This window comes from Leptidea sinapis, chromosome 29 (genome assembly GCF_905404315.1).
Source record: "Leptidea sinapis chromosome 29, ilLepSina1.1, whole genome shotgun sequence".
Taxonomy (NCBI): Eukaryota; Metazoa; Arthropoda; class Insecta; order Lepidoptera; family Pieridae; genus Leptidea; species Leptidea sinapis.
In genome coordinates, this window is record NC_066293.1 from 5,153,098 (window position 1) to 5,172,588 (window position 19,491).

The 19,491-nt window shown below is 39.5% G+C and overlaps 1 protein-coding gene across 1 annotated transcript in view; it reads right to left on the minus strand.

The window, feature by feature from the left end:
* Positions 1 to 19,491, minus strand: part of LOC126973583 (exportin-7) — a 54,308-nt gene that overhangs the window by 17,885 nt on the left and 16,932 nt on the right. The window contains exons 5-14 of the mRNA XM_050820906.1: positions 17,663 to 17,773; positions 16,602 to 16,729; positions 14,759 to 14,954; positions 13,815 to 14,036; positions 10,430 to 10,576; positions 8,984 to 9,156; positions 6,254 to 6,432; positions 2,990 to 3,138; positions 1,826 to 1,992; positions 975 to 1,119 (exon numbers count right to left, since the gene is read on the minus strand). Of these exons, the coding sequence (XP_050676863.1) occupies positions 975 to 1,119; positions 1,826 to 1,992; positions 2,990 to 3,138; positions 6,254 to 6,432; positions 8,984 to 9,156; positions 10,430 to 10,576; positions 13,815 to 14,036; positions 14,759 to 14,954; positions 16,602 to 16,729; positions 17,663 to 17,773 (1,617 nt within the window). The remainder of the gene's footprint in view (positions 1 to 974; positions 1,120 to 1,825; positions 1,993 to 2,989; positions 3,139 to 6,253; positions 6,433 to 8,983; positions 9,157 to 10,429; positions 10,577 to 13,814; positions 14,037 to 14,758; positions 14,955 to 16,601; positions 16,730 to 17,662; positions 17,774 to 19,491) is intronic.

Genomic DNA, 19,491 nt, shown 5'->3' on the forward strand with positions numbered 1-19,491 from the left:
CGACCTCCGGCGTTCCGTGCCGGTGCTCTAACCAACTGAGCTAACCGTTCGATTACCTCCTCGTTATAAAATTCTGTTTGCTTTGTTCAACTCTCAGGTTGTGGCTTCATCTACAGGATGTACTTTACAGTTGATAACCTGCTCAACCCCAATATTTGCATATTAGGAAATTGACTTGAGATGTCGCTCTTGTAAATCTAAACAATTTGTTATGTTTTTAAAGTGATAACGTCATTGCTCCCTGTTGTTAAATATAATGAAATTGTTTCACAGCAGAACTGTCAAAGCGTGCGTCACTAAATTCTCTCATAGAAAATATGTCCATACAAAACAAATATTGGAAATAAAAATAATTATGGTTCCCAAATCGAAATAAAAAGTATCCTATCTCTCAAGTTGGTCTAAACTGCACTCCATTAAGTAATCACCATTTAAATCCGTTCATTAGTTTCGGAGTCCATCGCGGACAAACAACGTGTCACGTAATTTATATATATATTAAGATTTAACAAATGCAATGATATTTAACTAAACTAAGCGGTTTAGTAATTATATAGTATTCAATACCTTCTCTATATAAATATTGTGTATTCAACAAACGTAAAATATCACTAGAAATATTTTTTTTTTTAAGAATATTTGTTTCATTACGTCAAAGAAGAATAACTTCTTGCGTGCGTACATAAGAACAGACATTTTTATTTTATTGTATAACAACATTTAAAACTAAGATAATTCATATGGGTAGATAGAGCCTCTTGCTAGACAACTGATGAAAACAGATACAAACGTCTTACACTCGCGATTTGTATGTCACTTTGTGTAAGTGTGCGTGCATTGCCTAAAATAGAGGTTAACTGCTAACCTCAATCATTTTCGGCGTATTCACAGCTGTCAGAGTCTATCTAGACGTATAAATGATCTAAGATTTACAATTGCGTTATTTCTCTAGTCTCGCTGTCACTAATACTTACCGTGTGATGTGTCAACATGAACTGCACCTCTTCCAGTTTCACCAATTTCCTGACGCAGGAGTATCCTCCGCTGAGGTCGCTCAGTAGACTGAGGGTCTTCGAGATAATAGGCTCGGATCTGCCCCAGTATTTGAGATTTGTAATACTGCAAATTAAAAAATAATAATTATTGACTAGACTTTGGTGAATATGGCGCTTGATAGTAAGTAATCACCGATGCCGACACTAAGTAACACCAAGGAATCACAGGAGCGTTGCCGGCCTTTTAGAATGGTGTACGCGCTATTTTTGGATGGTACCCATCTCGTATCGTCCAGGCTAATTCCACAGCCGTTGTATAGGGCCCGGTTTCCACCAAAGCGGAGAGGAGATGCGTTTTGATAACCAATTTCGTTATTTCGACATCTCCTCTCCGCTTAGCCTCGGTAGAAATTGATCAAGCAGAGAGAGAGAGATGTCTCATTTTTCAGGCTTTCTTTCAGGCCCCAAAACATTCTTATAGAATTGCATTAACTCTACATTAACATGTAGTCGGTAATAAATTAGATTATTTTTTCACTTTTAGTGTTTGTTGTTGAAGTCGTTTTTTTTTTCAGTTAACTTTGCAAAATGAATGACGAACATGTTTCCGTCGATAGTTTAAATATTGAAGAATTAATTGTGTTTCTTCTTCCCCTTCCTCAAGCAAATTAAAATATAACTTTTGTAACGACATGACATCTTCCTTAGCACAGCTCACATCTCCCCGCTACGCATCTCCTCACCGCTTTGGTGGAAATAACCTGACCGGTTCGCGGCTAATCTCCTCTCTTCTCCTCTCCGCTTTTGTGGAAACCCGGCGTAAGACTCACATCTTCCTCATGATGACGCTGAGCAGCTGGCTCTCGTCGTTGAGCCCCAGCACCTCGCCCAGCCGCCGGTACACCTTGCTGTTCTTCTGCACCTGCTCCCCCACGTATATCTTGCGGAACTGCTCGAAGAACGACATCATCGCCAGCTCCAGCTTCTCGCACCCGCCCTGAAACCACAACAACATTCATCACATTAACATTGTTTGTCATGCTCGCTTAAATGGCACTGTTCACGGAAGAAGTCATGGGTCATTACATTCCCTAAGATATGTGCGAGGGAAGCAATAACTGGTCCATACGTTGTGTTCACGAATGGGTCTTGTCTTCAGGGACTCTTAACACGTCATCATCACGTTTAGTGCCTTATTATACAGATTTGTAGAACACGGCCACATTACTAGACCTCGCTGGAACTTAAAGCCCCCTCTCGTTCCCCTCTCACTCTCATTACCGTTAGGTACGTGTTGTGATATTTTCGTCCTGTCATGCTTTGATTTTGAAGTTTTCAATCTTACGTTTTGAATTTTTTTTGTTTGTGTTGTTCTGTGTCGCCATCTGCTAGAATAATAAATCCTTTATTAACTTAACTCAGATTCTTTTATTGATGTTTTATCATCGCTCAGACAGCAATGGAGAGGGCTATACTCGGAGTTCAAAGCAAACCTGGCGGTGGACTGTCATTGACGAAGCGAAAGACATCGGAAGACCTGGAGTGAAATTAAGAGAGATGCTCAGGACCGATCGCGATGGAGATGCACTGTGGATGCACTGCCCTCTGCCCCAGTTAGGGGATACAGAAACTTAAGTAAGTGATGCTCGGAGTTTTTGCGAGATTTGATTGCAAAACTGAAGTGGCAGTGGGCAGGGCACAAAGCTCGACGGACAGATGGCCGGTGGGCCAGAAGTCCTCGAATTGCGCCCTCGTACCGGAAGACGAAGTGTTGGTAGGGCCCTACAAAATGGAGCAACGACCTGGTCAAATCGCCGGAATAAGTTGGTTGAGAGCAGATCTTTGGGGGAAGCCTTTGTCCAGTACTGGACGTCTTGCGGCTGATGATGAATGAATGATGTTTGTTGTGTAAGAAAGCGATTATGTGACGTCATCGACATAAGGTCCAGAGATAATTTAACAGGGTAGAGTATGTATGAATGATGGAGACTCACAGTGGCCAGTCGGGAGTCCGTGAGGTCCATGAGCTGCAGCACACGGCACACCAGTTCTCCGTCCATGGCGTCGTTCTCGTCGCACGTGTTGACTGACGCGCGGCCGTCTATCGCCGCTCCGATGATGTACACCAACCACGTCAACTGGCCTGCGGACAAATAATTTATATTTACAACTAGAATATAATCTTAATATATATAAATCTCGTGTCACAATGATTGTCCTCAATGGACTCCTAAACTAATGAACGGATTTTAATGGTGATTACTTCATGGAGTGCAGTTTGGTCCAACTTGAGAGATAGGGTAGTTTTTATTTCGATTACCCGATTCGAGGACCCATAAATATTTTTATTTTCAATATTTGTTTTGTATAGACATATTTTCTATGAGAGAATTTAGTGACGCACGGTTTGTCAGTTCCGCTGTGAAACAATTTCATTCTAACAACAGGGAGCATATTTACGAAATAATTTTTGATGTTTTGAAATATAAAACAGTTGTTTTTTTACTATCTACAGAACAACGTCTGTCGGGGCAGCTAGTATATATATATAATAGACTCAGCTCTGCGGCATATGCAGTTAGAAAGATTAGAGAGTACACGAATGTTGCGACCGCTATAATCTAGCGGTCGCAACATTACTTCAGTTATTTTCACAGCATCATGACGTACGGTATTTTACTATGGGGTCATGCTGCTGAAATTGATATAGTGTTTGCTCTGCAAAAGAGAGCTGTTCGTGCTATATATCAGCTTGGTTATAGACAGTCTCTCAAAGTAAAACTTAGAGAAATAAATATTATGACTGTTCATTGTCAGTACATTTATGAAAATTTAATATACACGTTCACAAAAATCGTCACCTTTTTGCTCTTAATAGTGATTTTCATTATTATAACACTAGAAATAAGGGATTGCTTGTAAATAATTCTAGTAGGCTTCATAAGATACATAATAGCTTTAAGGGTAAATGTATACACTTCTATAATAAAGTCCCAGCCACTGTTCAGGCATTATCTATAAATAAATTTAAATGTTTTATAAAAAATGGCTCTGTCGTAAATCCTATTACTCCACTGCTGAATATCTAAATGATCGGACAGCCTGGGACTAGATTGTGATTATTTTATAGCGATAGAAATGACTGTACAATATTGTATATTTTTATTGAAAAGAGCGCAAAAAAAGAATGCTGGGAGAGTTTCTTGCGCCGCTTCTTGTCTCTCAGAGCGCCATTTGTTTCCGAAGCGGTAGTAGTATCTAGTATATTAGAAATGACATCAAAAAGAATCAATTTTGAGAAAATAAAATAAAGCCTTTATACCAACCAATTCAGGTCACAGAGTTCCCCTGGATAGATTGTGTAAAGATTTTATCTACACCCATGCTTTAAATCCTCTGTAAAAGATTCTAAAACAGATTATTGCCAAGATTAAAACACCCAATGTCCTAATAACTTTTGGATAATGGTTACTAGGACTGGCTTTTTTAATTTAGCAGTAAACTGTTTCAGAATTTTTTATAGATGATTCATATTATGGGTGTAGATAAAGTCTTTTATGCAACTGTTGATAATTAGGTATTAAAACACTCATGTGATAATATATCACAATTACAGCAAAACAAAACCAAACTAACTGTAACGGATTGATGAATAATAACAAAACTAAATTAAATACGGAAACGAAAAAATACGCATCACTTCGAATGCACTTCGAACGCAATCCCAACAGGCATGAACTTGTCCACAAAATGGCGGACCAAATGACAATTGCGGTAGTGACTGCTTTCCTGTACCCAGGGTAGGGACAGACGCCTTAAAGTGACGTTTTCAGAAGACTGTAGTGCCATCTGTTAGTTGGCCCGAAAATGAAAGCTTTGGCAGCTGCCACTCGCTTTGAAACCTTTCAACTTTTCTATAATAATTGTGTTACTGCGCACTGGTCATAAAATGGCGGCTACGCCTAGCGTTTGCGCACGTATGTAGCTCTCGTGTTCCATTTTGCATATTTACACTACTAAATCTATCCTTTATGTTCTATGTTGTGACAAAATTAGATAACTAACTCTACGCGCAATTACAACATGGTAAAATTGCAATACCTACATTAAAAAGAAAGAGTTAGTTATTTAATTGCGTCAGAACATTTAAAATGAATTTTATAATGTCGAGCTTATATATAGTTATTTTCGGGGCAAATCTCCAGATGGCGCTAACTTTCAAATAGACAGCTCATAATGAGTATACAGGGCTCTCTTTTCCCTATATATTATTATACTCTTTGCCTGTACCTACCACGAAACACGCAACGACAGCTGTCATCGACCAACTGACGCCATTACTGCGTACAAGTGATAAGGACAGAGACAATTATCGCTCGCTATCGGAATTTAACTTAGTTACGGTCTGTTTGTTTACATTCTTTATCACGTCTCGCTGGCTTGAGTATAGGTGAAATATGTATTATTGTTTTTGAATTTGAATGTTTATTTGTCGCCATAGTACATACATATTAAAATAAAATTGGCAGTTGTAGAGACTGCCGATAGATGTTAAAACTTAGAACGTTAAAATTTCATAATTTTTTAAAACAACTAAATTATTAATTTGAATTTATGTTTAAAGCTTATTTTCAATAATATATTAATGAAACAAAAACACTATTTCAACAATACACAGTACAGAAACATTGAACCTTTCACTAAATCCATTCAATTTCACTTATAAGATATACACAGCACTAATGTTGCACAATACGTCAGTTGTATAGCTATAGATATACTGCTATAAGTATTTCAGTGACGCGAACTCACGAGACCCCATTTCACCCATTCAAAAAGTGTCTAAATATATATATATATATTTATTAATTTTGCATGATTTAATAAAACAATTAATAATAAAATGGATACTAATTCATTCATTACTGCATCAATAGATATAGGTGAATTTCCGAATATGCAACAGGGTATATGCATGTAACTTATATTTAGTTTAATCTTTAATTTTTTTAATGTTTATTATTATTTATTTTATCTTATCAAATTTTTTCTGAATAAATAGACACGGGAGTGGGTCAGGGATTGGAAATAATACTCCGTCTTGAAGTTTGACAACTCTCATCATATACTTCGAAGGGTTGCTACGCAACCATAATAAATATTATTAATAATAATACGAGAGAGAGTGATACAGAGGGGTGGTCACGACCCTCAGTACTGAGGATTACGACGCAGGGACGGAGGAAAGCGTGGAGTACCTTGCAGGATGAGCATCTCCTGCGGCCTGGTCTCGACGGTGTAGGCGGCGGCCGCTCTGTCGAAGTGGGCCACGAGCAGCTGACACGTCTTGGCGTACTCGCATCGCCCAATCACCGCCACCTGCTCCAACTGCTGCTGGATGGCGCCCATGTCATCCAGGGGATCCTCCATACCCTCCCTGACATCAAAAAACGAAACATTAACGCTTCTGTGCTGAAATACTCCCATGATACCTGCAACTTTTAAATGAACTATTTGAGAGTGTTGATATGTGTACTGTAACCGAGCAATAGTTATTTTTTAAATGAAAATAAAGGACGTGACAAGCAGGACGCTCAGCTGATGGTAATTGATACGCCCTCATTACAATGCAATGCCGCTCAGGATTCTTGAAATCCCATAAATTCTGAGTGACAGTACTTTTGCGCTCGTTACCTTGAGACATAAGATGTTAGACTCATTTGCCCAGTAATTGTCGTTGTGGCTGCCGTTGTGGTACCCATAATTTAACCTGTGCAAAGGAGCCTCCTACTGGTTATGTTACACGAGTATAACTGTAGGGAATAATTTGACTCTTTGTATTTATGCCCCGGATATTTTCGTTTCCGTTTTTCCATCCGTACTTACGGAGTACGATATCTCGGTATTGTTATGGTTTAAAAGTGAATGAGGAACCAACGAATGAATGTATAAACCGACAAACATATAAACCCATGTTCTATTGTTTTTTAACACCTTGACTAATACACATAAGTGAATTTGCTAGAAACTGTCATAACCATAATGTTAACACCAGGAACAGACATAAACTTATAATGCCTATCACTCGGCTAAGTCGAGTTGGTAAGTCTTTTGTGGGGCGATTTATTTGCTTTTACAACAAGATCCCAGGTAAGTGTTCAAAACAAAAGTATTACTGAATTATAAATGACTTTCTTAATGATACCACAGATTTGGAAAGAAGCGACCACCCTCAGGCTATTAAAAAATAAGTTTAATTGTACAATATTACTTTGTAAACATATTTTTTTGATGAAAAAAAAACAGGCCCGCTGAGTTTGTTGCGCCCATTCCTCTCAGGTCTGAGGCATTCGTTTTGAAATGGGTGGTAGTTTTTGACTTTCAATAATGTGATGTCTATTTTGAATGAAAATATTTAAATTTGAATTCTAAAATCTAACGTGATATGAAATGTCATAAACAATTCCTTTTTGTAAGATAATAGAGTGATATGTCAAAAGTTGACAGCTTGTTTATTTTTATTCATCTTCTAGGTGACATGACATAATGGCTCTAACAACTGTTATTCTCAATTTAACCTTTTATACCGCCAAAATAGTATAGGTATAATCATAGAACTCATATAAATCTTAGGTTAGTTGTTGATAAAATGCAAAAAAATCATATCAATGATATGTTGGACACCTCCAACATTCACTGCTATGCAGACGACAGCACTGGTGATGCCATATACACGGGCCATGCACGTCTCTCTCGGGAAATCGTCGACCAGTGCCGGGAGAAACTTGTGTCTTCTATCGAGTCCTCTCTCGAGAAGATCGCGGAATGGGGTAAATTGAACCTTGTCCAATTTAACCCCCAGAAGACTCAAGTTTGCGCGTTTACCACTTAAAAAACCCCATTTGTCGTATCACCGCTCTTCGACAACACTTCCCTAAAAGCCTCGCCTAGTATCGGAATACTGGGTCTCGAAATCTCGAGCGATTGCAAATTTCGTGGTCATCTGGAGGGCAAAGCCAAATTGGATTCAAAGAAACTGGGCGTCATTAATAGAGCACGGCAATACTTCAAGCCCGCCCACATTCTAGCGCTCTACAAAGCGCAGGTCCGGCCACACATGGAGTATTGCTGTCATCTCTGGTCTGGCGCACCCCAGTATCAGCTCGATCCATTTGACCGCGTGCAACGCAGAGCAGCTCGAATTGTCGGGGACCTACTCGGTACTCTGTGAACGGCTAGATCACTTGGCGTTGCGTAGAGAAGTCGCTTTATTGTGCGTCTTCTTCCGCATTTATCACGGGGTGTGTTCCGAAGAGCTGTTTAACATGATTCCTGCCGCCGAATTTCACCTTCGCACGACACGCCACAAGTTAGGATATCATCCCCACCATCTGGATGTGTGGCGGTCCTCCACAGTGCGGTTTTCAAGGAGCTTTCTTCCTCGTACTACAAAGCTGTGGAATGATCTTCCTTGTGCGGTGTTTCCGGGACGATACAACATTACCTACCTTCAAAAAAAGCGCGTACACCTTCCTTAAAGGCCGGCAACGCTCCTGTGATTCCTCTGGTGTTGCAAGAGATTGTGAGCGGCGGTGATCACTTAACAACAGGTGACCCGTACGCTCGTTTGTCCTCCTATTCCATAAAAAAAAACTTAAATCTTAGAATAGCAGTAGTTACTCGCGAGTAAAAAATTAATAAATAAGGCGCTGTCTCCACGAGCGAGCGAATCGCGACGAGTCCGCGCTTCTATCGACGGGTAATCTCCACGAATGAGCGATTATTCGCCAGCGTACAACTCGTGACGGAATCGCCGCATTTCCTTGACGATTTGAGTTTTTTTTTTCAGAATAATTATTATACCCCGTGTGTTCATGTTATGTCGCCATTAAAGCGCTACAGGGTATAGAAATACGTGGCACGAGGATAATATCGCCGCGATTCTCTCGCTCGTGGAGATGGCGCGTTAGTAGTGAGGGTGTAGTGACCGGAGCAGTATCGCGACGGAGTCGAGGCGCGTGTTGATGTAGGCGGCAGTGACGGTAGGCGCGAAGGTCTCCAGCAGGTGCGGCTCGGCGGCGGTCACGTACGGAACAGAAGCCACCATGCGCTGCCATAGCGACAGCAGGTAGTGCACCGAGTTAGCCGCGAACTGCCACATCTGAACGTACACACAGACATAAATATACCGGTCACACAAATATACTACAACTCACAAATTCAAGAAACAAATTAAAGCTTTTTTAACAAAAAAGGATCACATGAGTAACTAAAGGGTTACAGAGAGAAAGCGCGAAATAGTTGCACATACCGGTTGTCTCATGAACATAATGAGATCAATTAATTAATTAAAATAATTATTTTAATTGACCTGGATAGTTTAAGCTCGACAGCAGGTACGAATATATAACAAAAAGTAACAAAATTTCACAATACAATCCTTATGATTACCACAGAGTATTTAGTAAGTACAAGTAACTTTGACAGCAGTGATATCACACAAATATTAGGACTCACTGACCACAAATTCAACAAATATATTAAAGCCTTTTTATTTATTTATTTATTCAAGGTGAAATCAACACAGAAAGCACTTGGCAATTCATAAATTTGTAACATAAAGTCCAAAAATCGTGTTCCTGCAATTACAGGTGAACAGATCATGCACACAAACATACCAACAATTTAGTTCATAATTATTTAAAACTAAATTGAAGTCCTATAACGCTAATACGTCAGAACAATATAAAAAGATAAATTAATTCCAGAAATCATTACAAGCTACAATACAGTCACTTCAATATAATCACTAAAATACAATATATTTTGTCAATGCGATTTTTAATATAAATTAATTAGGTCATTACATTTTACTAATCAGAGTGTCAGGTTTATCTTAAATTGTGCTACTGTATCTCCAGAAACATCTATAGGTCGCTTGTTTGAAATTATAGTGTTGTATTGACGCAACACCCTATTCAGTGGAGAGTTATAACCGAGATTAGAGTTTGCTCGATCAGGTACAAACGGTTCTTTAACAAAGAAGACTTACTATAGTCGCATGAGTAACTAAAGGGTACAGAGAAAATGCGCGAAATAGTTGCACTACTACAATGAATGCATGTGTGAGTGTCCATTGGCCGCTTATTGCGTACGCGGCGAGAACCGGAAATAACAGGTTGCCGATCGCACAGGCTGTTGACAATCTCTCAAGGTTAGCGCGACACACTGTTATTTGTTAATTGCAAGATTTAATACTTAGATCATTTATACGTCTAGATGGACATAGCATGAACAGCACCCGTTCACAAGCATGACGCATGGACCAGCCATCACTTTCCTCGCACATATCTTACCCGTCACACGACGTCGCCACGCGCAATGCCATTTAGGCGTATATTAAATCTCTTATATTTTTTTCCAAATGAACATACCTGCAAACTCTGCACTGTGAACTTAGCAACTTGCTCGATAAACCTGGGATAGTTGTCCACCATCACCAGTTCACCCAGGCGATAGTTGGACTTGAGTCGCGCCAGTAGCCGGCAGAACTCGTGGTAGTTCGATGGATCTGTTAGACCCTGCAAAATGCATAGTGGTGTTACAATTTTAACAAATCTTTGTTACTTGTATTGGATATACTTTTGATAATTTATGCATTTAGTAACGATTATTATTATTTTTAGAGTCGGTGTCAACCATGGAATGTTTGTAACAGAAGCACGCGCGACGCGAGGAGGCGAGAGTGGGGCCGCGGCGGAAGGACACCGATCTCAAAAATAACAATAATCGTTATTAGAATTAGATTTTGCAAAAATACGCTATTATTTTCATACTTTTTAGTGCATATTATAAATATTGCTTTGAAATAGTGTTTTTGAAGTCGGTTGTTTTTTTCTAAAATCATAAGTTTTTTTAACCAAAATTACTAACTTTTCTTAGCCTTCGTTGGTTGTATGTATGTCGTACCGCGCATTCATTCGAGGATTGATAGCCCCGATGATGTCGGACTTCAGACGTGGCAAAAGGCATAAAAGGCATTTATTTTCTCAAAATTGATTCCTTTAGAATTCTTTTTGATGTCATTTCTTTTCTTATACTACTAGATACTACTACCGCTTCGGAAACAAATGGCGCTCTGAGAGAGAAGAAGCGGCGCAAGAAACTCTCCCAGCATTCTTTTTTTTGCGCTCTTTTCAATAAAAATATACAATATTGTACAGTTGCTATAAAATAATCACAATCTAGTCCCAGGCTGTCCGATCATTTAGATATTCAGCAGTGGAGTAATAGCCATTTTTTTATAAAACATTTAAATTTATTTATACATAACGCCTGAACAGTGGCTGGGACTTTATTGTAGAAGTGTATACATTTACCCTTAAAGCTATTATGTATCTTATGAAGCCTACTAGAATTAGTTACAAGCAATCCCTTATTTCTAGTGTTATAATAATGAAAATCACTATTAAGAGCAAAAAGGTGACGATTTTTGTGAACATATATTAAATTTTCATAAATGTACTGACAATAAACAGTCATAATATTTATTTCTTTAAATTTTTCTTTGAGAGACTGTCTATAACCAAGCTGATATATAGCACGAACAGCTCTCTTTTGCAGAGCAAACACTATATCAATGTCAGCAGCATGACCCCATAGTAATATACCGTACGTCATGATGCTGTGAAAATAGCTAAAGTACACTAATCTAGCGGTCGCAACATTCGTGTACTCTCTAATCTTTCTAACTGCATATGCCGCAGAGCTGAGTCTATCTGCTAGATGGGTAATATGTGGACCCCACTGAAGCTTTTTATCTAACGTGATACCCAGGAAGACCGTAGTGTCCACAAGTTCCAATCTCTGGTCATTTATAAGTACGTTGGTTTGTACCTCAGCTGTGTTTGGTGTAATGAACCGTAAACACTTTGTTTTTTTACTGTTTAAGTGCAGATTATTCGTCTCAAACCAACGCACTATTTTTGAGAGTGCATTGCTTACCTCGTCATCAATATCCGCACGTCGCTTCACTTTAAAAATAAGTGAAGTATCATCAGCAAACAATACAATCTCATGTCTATCATCTACCACAAACGGTAGATCGTTAATATATATAAGAAACAAGAAAGGACCGAGAATAGAACCCTGTGGAACACCTATTCGCACAGGTTTACCCGAAGACCGTTTGCCATTTACATCGACTATCTGAACTCTTTCGCTTAAATATGATTTTAACAGATTTAGGGCTCTATTTTTCACTCAATAATGCTTTAGTTTTAGGAGTAAAGTTTCATGGTGGACGCAGTCAAATGCTTTTGACAAATCACAAAAAATGCCCAATGCATCCTGTGACTCTTCCCAGGCGTCAAAGATGTGCTCAATGAGTCTAGTACCCGCATTAATTGTTGATAAACCCCTAGTGAAACCAAACTGATTTTTGTTCATTAATTTACAAAAATGCATTTGTAGCTGTTGAAGCAAAAGTTTTTCAAAAATTTTACTAAAAACAGGCAGCACTGAAATAGGTCTGAAATTAGCAGGGTCAAAAGAACTGCCCGATTTAAACAAAGGTATAACCTTGCTGTATTTCATGAGGTCAGGGAACACACCCTCATCTATGCATTCATTAAATATTATTGCTAATTCAGGTGCTATAATGTCAAGTATGTATTTTACAATATTAGTCGAATGGCCCCATAGGTCTATTGTATTTTTTAGGTTAATTAATTTGAAGATTTTTATTATATCGCTACCTGTAACATACTTAAATTTCAAGTCAGTAGAAGATACTGGTACGTGTAATTTAAGCATATCATATGTTGCTTTTGGCTAAGAGTTAAGGTATTTGGTCGTGACAATCGGGATTTCGGAGAAGTATTTATCAAATTCATTTGCAATTTCTATTTCCGAATTTATAACGCGATTATTAATATTTAAACAGATAGAGGTGTTACGGCAATTCGATCTACCAGTTTCATTGTTAATTACCAATTAGTGGGATCAGTATATCACAAAGCCCCGATGATGTTGGACTTCAGAAGTGGGATCAGTATATCACATAGCCCCGATGATATCGTACTTCACAAGTGGGATCAGTATATCACATAGCCCCGATGATATCGTACTTCACAAGTGGGATCAGTATATCACATAGCCCCGATGATATCGTACTTCACAAGTGGGATCAGTATATCACATAGCCCCGATGATATCGTACTTCACAAGTGGGATCAGTATATCACATAGCCCCGATGATATCGTACTTCACAAGTGGGATCAGTATATCACATAGCCCCGATGATATCGTACTTCACAAGTGGGATCAGTATATCACAAAGCCCCGATGATATCGTACTTCACAAGTGGGATCAGTATATCACATAGCCCAGATGATATCGTACTCCACAAGTGGGATCAGTATATCACATAGCCCCGATGATATCGTACTTCACAAGTGGGATCAGTATATCACATAGCCCCAATGATGTTGGACTTCAGAAGTGGGATCACTATATCACATAGCCCGATGATATTGTACTTCAGAAGTGGGATCAGTATATCACATCTCGATTGAAGGATGGTGAAAATCCAAGAGATGTCTCTTGGAGTTTCAACATCCTTGGAAACGCAAAACGCATCACATACATGTGTATGTGATGCGTGTTTTGATTATCGGCAGTGATATATTGTAATTACAAAAGTGCTAAATTACGAAGGTAACTTTTTTCAGCTATTGTCGAGTAAAACTCCCACCAATATAGTACCTATCATGAACTCGATGGTCAAATTAAGGCCTTTTTAATTGTAAATAGATACCTGTGTGTCATCGAGCACTGTCAGTACTCCAGCTGCAAGCTGGTTGAGGAACTTGGCTCGCTCGTTGTTGGTGAAGAGTGACCGGCGCACGGAGGCGAGCTGCACCAGACAGGCGAGGGCGAGGCCGGCGATGGAGCCCCGCGCCTGGGCCTGAGAGTACAGCGCGAAGAACAGCTCCAGGGTACTGGCCTCCAGGAACGTGGGTCGCCACGACGTGGGCACCTGCACACAACATTAACAACTCACCAAATTTCAGATTAGCACGGCAATACTCTACCAAGCGCAGGTCCGACCACATAAGGAGTATCCCTGTCATCTCTGGTCTTGCGCACCCCAGTATCAGCTCGAACCATTTGACCCCGTGAAACGCAGAGTAGGTCGAACTATTGGAGACCCAGTGCTCTATGAACGGCTGGATCACTTGGCGTTGCGTAGAGACGTCACTTCATTTGTGTGTCTGTGTTATCACGGGGAATGTTCAGAAGAGCTATTTCACCTGATTCGATTGAATTAGGATATCATTCCCACCATCTGGACATGTGGCGTTTCTCCACAGTGCGGTATTCAAGGAGCTTTCTTCCATGTACTACAAAGCTGTGGAATGAGCTTCCTTGTGCGTGTTTACTGGACGATACGACATGGGTACCTTCAAAAAAAGCGCGTACACTTTCCTTACAGGCCGGCAACGCTCCTGTGATTCCTGTGGTGTTGCAAGAGAATGTGAGCGGCAGTGATCACTTAACATCATGTGACCCGCACGCTCGTTTGTTAAAATCCACAATTATCTAAATGTTAGGAGTACTCTCGTTTCAGAGTTCAACGAGTCAACATCTGATGAGGATGCCTATGGCTGAGGCGAAACACGAGTATAATTAAGTAGTTCCAGCCATGTGTTCATTTAATGTGCTATTGTAGCACGCAGTATATTCTAGAACCAAACATACCTGTATGGTACAGAGATCATCACTTGACTCATCACTGGTCGTCCCGATAAAGTCAAACGTGAGGCAGTTGTGTGCCAACTGAAGCAGGGCAAGGAGCAATGCCTGCTGCTGCTCATCAGCTAATGCGATCCGATTCCCTCGCGCTGTGCTCAGGAGGGAGCAGGAGACTCGGAATATCTCGAAGAGTTGAGAGTCTCTGTAACAATGTGACAAATTATTATGGGTCCATGCCGGCACAAACAGCGCCCTGAGACTTCTGACTCGGGCGAAGGATTAGGCTGTGGCCTCCTATTTTATGCCGTACGCGGCGTCTGGCGTTAGCGTCAACGTTCAATTTCGTGGCTTCCAACGTCTGGACGCAACGTAAAGCGTCGGCGGTCAATACGTCTGACCGCTGGAGTGATGAAGGTGGATCAGTGGCGACTAACGAGCGGTAGTGTTTTCGCGATGGATTTGGTGAAACATTTAATGGTATATTTATTACTAGAAGACGAGGCACGAGACGACCGTATTAGGAGAAAATTACACGGCATTGGTTGGCAACAATGATGCTTATAAATATTGTTTTTATGATTCTTGTCACTTTTGTCATACACTGCATTATAAGATTTTACTGATTCAATCAACAACTTGTCTTTTCCTTTATCAAACGTCATCATTTTGGGTGACGCGAGCGACAACCTTCATGCTGCTATTGTTCGAAATGACTAGAGACGCGGTGCATGGTGTTCGGATGCCGCGTACGGCGTCACCACGCCAGCGTCGACGTGTGAAAGAGACCACAACAGTACGTTTATACAGTAAGCATTGCGACGCAGCGTACGGCGTAACGAGACGTCGCGTACAGCGTAAAATGGGAGACCATAGCCTTATTGGGTTCTCTTAAGATTAACATCAGCAGCTCCTGCTAGTGGTGCCTAATCTCAGCACATACATAACGCCGCAAATGGATTAGATTAGATGGATAGGCCACACATTCAGAAGGGATTACAACCATATACTGAGGCAAGCCCTAGACCGGAACCATCAAGAAAATTGCAAACACGATCGTCCAAAGAAAATCTGGCCTGTCATTGACGAAGCGAAAGACATCGGAAAGACTAAGGGCATTTGGACCAGTGGTTCCACAGGATGCCGGCTAGATTATGAGTACCATAATGGCGCCGTTTAGTGCCGTGAAGCAGTAACGTTCAAGCATTATTGTGTTTCGGTCTGAAGGGCGCCTTAGTAAAATGACTGGGCAAATGAGACTTAACATCTTGTGTCAAGGTGACGAGAGCAATTGTAGTGCCTCTCAGAATTTTTGGTTTTTCAAGAATCCTTAGCGGCACTGCATTGTAATGAGCAGAGCGTATCAATTACCATCAGCTGAACGTCCTCCTCGTCTCATATCTTTTTTTTATAGTCACCTGGTGTTAAGTGATCACCGCTGCCCACATTCTCTTGCAACACCAGAGCGTTGCCGACCTTTAAGGAAGATGTACGCGTTTTTTGAAGGTACCCATGTCGTATCGTCCCGGAAACACCGCACAAGGAAGCTCATTCCACAGCTTTGTATTACGAGGAAGCTCCTTGAAAACCGCACTGTGGAGGACCGCCACACATCTAGATGGTGGGGATGATATCCTAACTTGTGGCGTGTCGTGCGAAGGTGGAATTCGGCGGCAGGAATCAGGTTAAACAGCTCTACGGAACAATCCCCGTGATAAATGCGGTAGAAGACACACAATGAAGCGACGTCTCCACGCAAAGCCAAGTGATCCAGCCGTTCACAGAGCACTGGGTCCCCGACAATTATTGTCATAAAAAAAATACAGTTGGTTCCAGTGACAGTTAACATTACCTGAAAGACGATGCAATCTTCCTGTGCTTACACACCGAGCGACTGGCATCTGAATCATTGATTTGATTTACCTCCACGACCAACTGAGATAGAATTTGCACACCTATTGTACAAATTTCCACTGGACCCTGTAAAAAGAACAGCATAATCATTTAAGTTCCTGTAACCCCTAACTGAACCAGACTAACTACAAATAAAGAAGTGTGAAGAAGAACAGGGGAAGCCTTTGTTGAGATGCACACAGACAATTAAGTATTTAGATAGGTGTCATGTATGTTTAATGTATTAGGTTTAGTTTTTGTCTGAATAAAAGGCTATTGTTATTATTAACACATAACTGGGGCAGGGATCATCCACAGTGCGTCTCCTTCGCGAACGGTCCTGATCACTCCAGGTCTTTCCAATGTCTTTCGCTTTGTCAAAGCTGCTTTGGACGACAACATTTGCGTTTTCCTTGAGGGTTCCAGTTGAGGGCTTGATTTGGTATATAGATCAGGAGTGTGTGGTCATCCAACTCCATTTGCGGTGTTTTATCTGTTGTTCGATTAGTAATTCATAACAGCGTTGCCAAAGATGATCGTTGGAAATTTTGTCAGGCCAGTGAACACCGAGGATATTGCGAAGGCATCGGTTAGTGGTTAACCTAAACCTGAAGTTGAGAGATGGACTTGGTTGCTGGTTGGCTTCCACGTCTCACACCCATACAGCAATACAGTCTTTACGTTGGACCGGAATATCTTGAGTTTAACTGTCCGTGTCTGATTCCGTAATTGACATACAGATCAAAGCCATTCAAAGGTTGCTTTGAAAAGGAACAACATATTGTACATACAAATTTATATACCAAAATTTTATGCACAATGTTGGAAAAACATACCATTAATTTTAAATTTAATTATTTAAAACAAACATTTATGGTTCTTGCGTCATTCGGTAGGTTAGATCACTAGGGTGTTCCTCTGAAGGTACGAATCCATAAAATTTGTATATACATTTCTGGGATTATATAATAGTAGAATTACACTATTTTCGTATGTACATTAAAATATATCTGTATTTACCTGAAGGAATCCATTTGTAACATCCGACAACACATTGTGGAAGACCAGCTCTTCCTTTATCGTGTCGAACCAGCCAAGTTTTGTTATCCGAGCAAACAGTGATATTAGGGCCTGGAATAAAAATGTTTAAATTAAACTTGCATCTTTTAGTTTCTTCACTATTGTGTCTTAAAAACTGTGATATTTGGTTAAAGGGGGTTACATTCCGCCGCCAGAGGGCCTACCATCAACCTTTAATAAGTGATGCGAATCCGATGCAGTTCAGTTTAGGTACCTAAACTGAATCACTAAAATTCGTACCATGAAGTGCCTTTTACTGAATGGCGTTTGGATCGCTTATGAAGAATGAATTTACGAAATAAAATTGCGTTTCGAAACCTAAAATGATATGATTTTAGCGGTTTTTTTTCGTAGAAAATACTAATAATACATTTTAAAATTGCGCAATTGCGTCAAATTATAAACCATTAAGCTCTTTTCTATACTTATTAAATAATAGTAATATAAATAAATATAGTTCTTTGAATTACAAATTAAATGTTTGCTTAAATGTTTTCGTAAAAATAACGAGTTATGAACGCACCTGTTTGTTTTGACAGGAGCACAGAGTACATGTTTTTTAATTCGTTCTTGCGAACAGGCTATACAGGGCCCGGGCCCTTACTGCCTCGTCTTTAGTATTTTCATTTTTGGTATTTATTTTCAGTATTTTGTTTTACAAAAGAATCCAATAATGTGTTCTCATCTCATAAAGTAATTAATAAAATTTTTCTTTTCTATGTTTTCACTATTTTTTATAAGTTTATTAACAACACGATTCACTTTCCTCTAAGGAAGTAGCAACTTTTTTCGAATCGGTCGCTTACAACTTACAAATTAGCTATCCAGATTAGGTTGAAATAACACCTCATGGTACGAATGAAAGAACGAACTAAATCAGTTTACGATTCAGTTGATATAATTTTTCACATTCAATTGACATCATTGCCATTTAATCAGTTGAATTGACGTCAACCTAAATAAGATAGCTCTAATCACGTCGTGGTACGAAATAGCAAAGCAGTTCATTTTAGGTTGTCAATTGAATCGCAATAAGAGTTCATGGTAGGCCCGCAGGTCTGCTTTGAACGGCCACATTTGCGTTTTCATAAAATTCGATAGATACCAGCGTAAGGGAATCTCGACTTTATGACTTGCAAAAATAAGGTCAAGTATGACATAATTTGCAATACTGAAAACTTATTTACATGTTAATTAATTGTAAAACTGTTCCACATCATTGAAAATTAATCCTAAAGGGTATATTATATATATTTAATCTTTTAGTGCTGCGTAAATTCTTATTTAAATATTTTTATTCAAAATAGGATATGATACTACTTATTAAAAGTCAAAAACTATCACCCATTCAAAAAAGTATGTCTCTGATCTGAGAAAGAACGGGCGCAAGGAACTTAGTGGATGTTCTTTATTATTTAAAAGCCTGGGGGCGGTCGCTCCATTCTCAATCTGTGGTATTATTAATTATGTTATAGTAAACTTTACCACATAAAGATTTTTTTTAAATAATTCTTTTGAATTTTGTAACACAAATTTATTGTTTTGTACATTTTTTGGGAATTTCATATCCTATGTTGAATAAAAATATATGTTGCAATGCCCTCATCGTTAAGGCACCATTCATAAGAAAGAAGTTCTTGTTCGACCGATTATTCTCCGGCTTACTTTTCAAATCAGACTACCATGAAAGTTCATTTTTGGGGTTAATATAATATATGGTATCTAACGGTAATAAAACTGCAAACCGTACTGATGCAACAGGACGAATG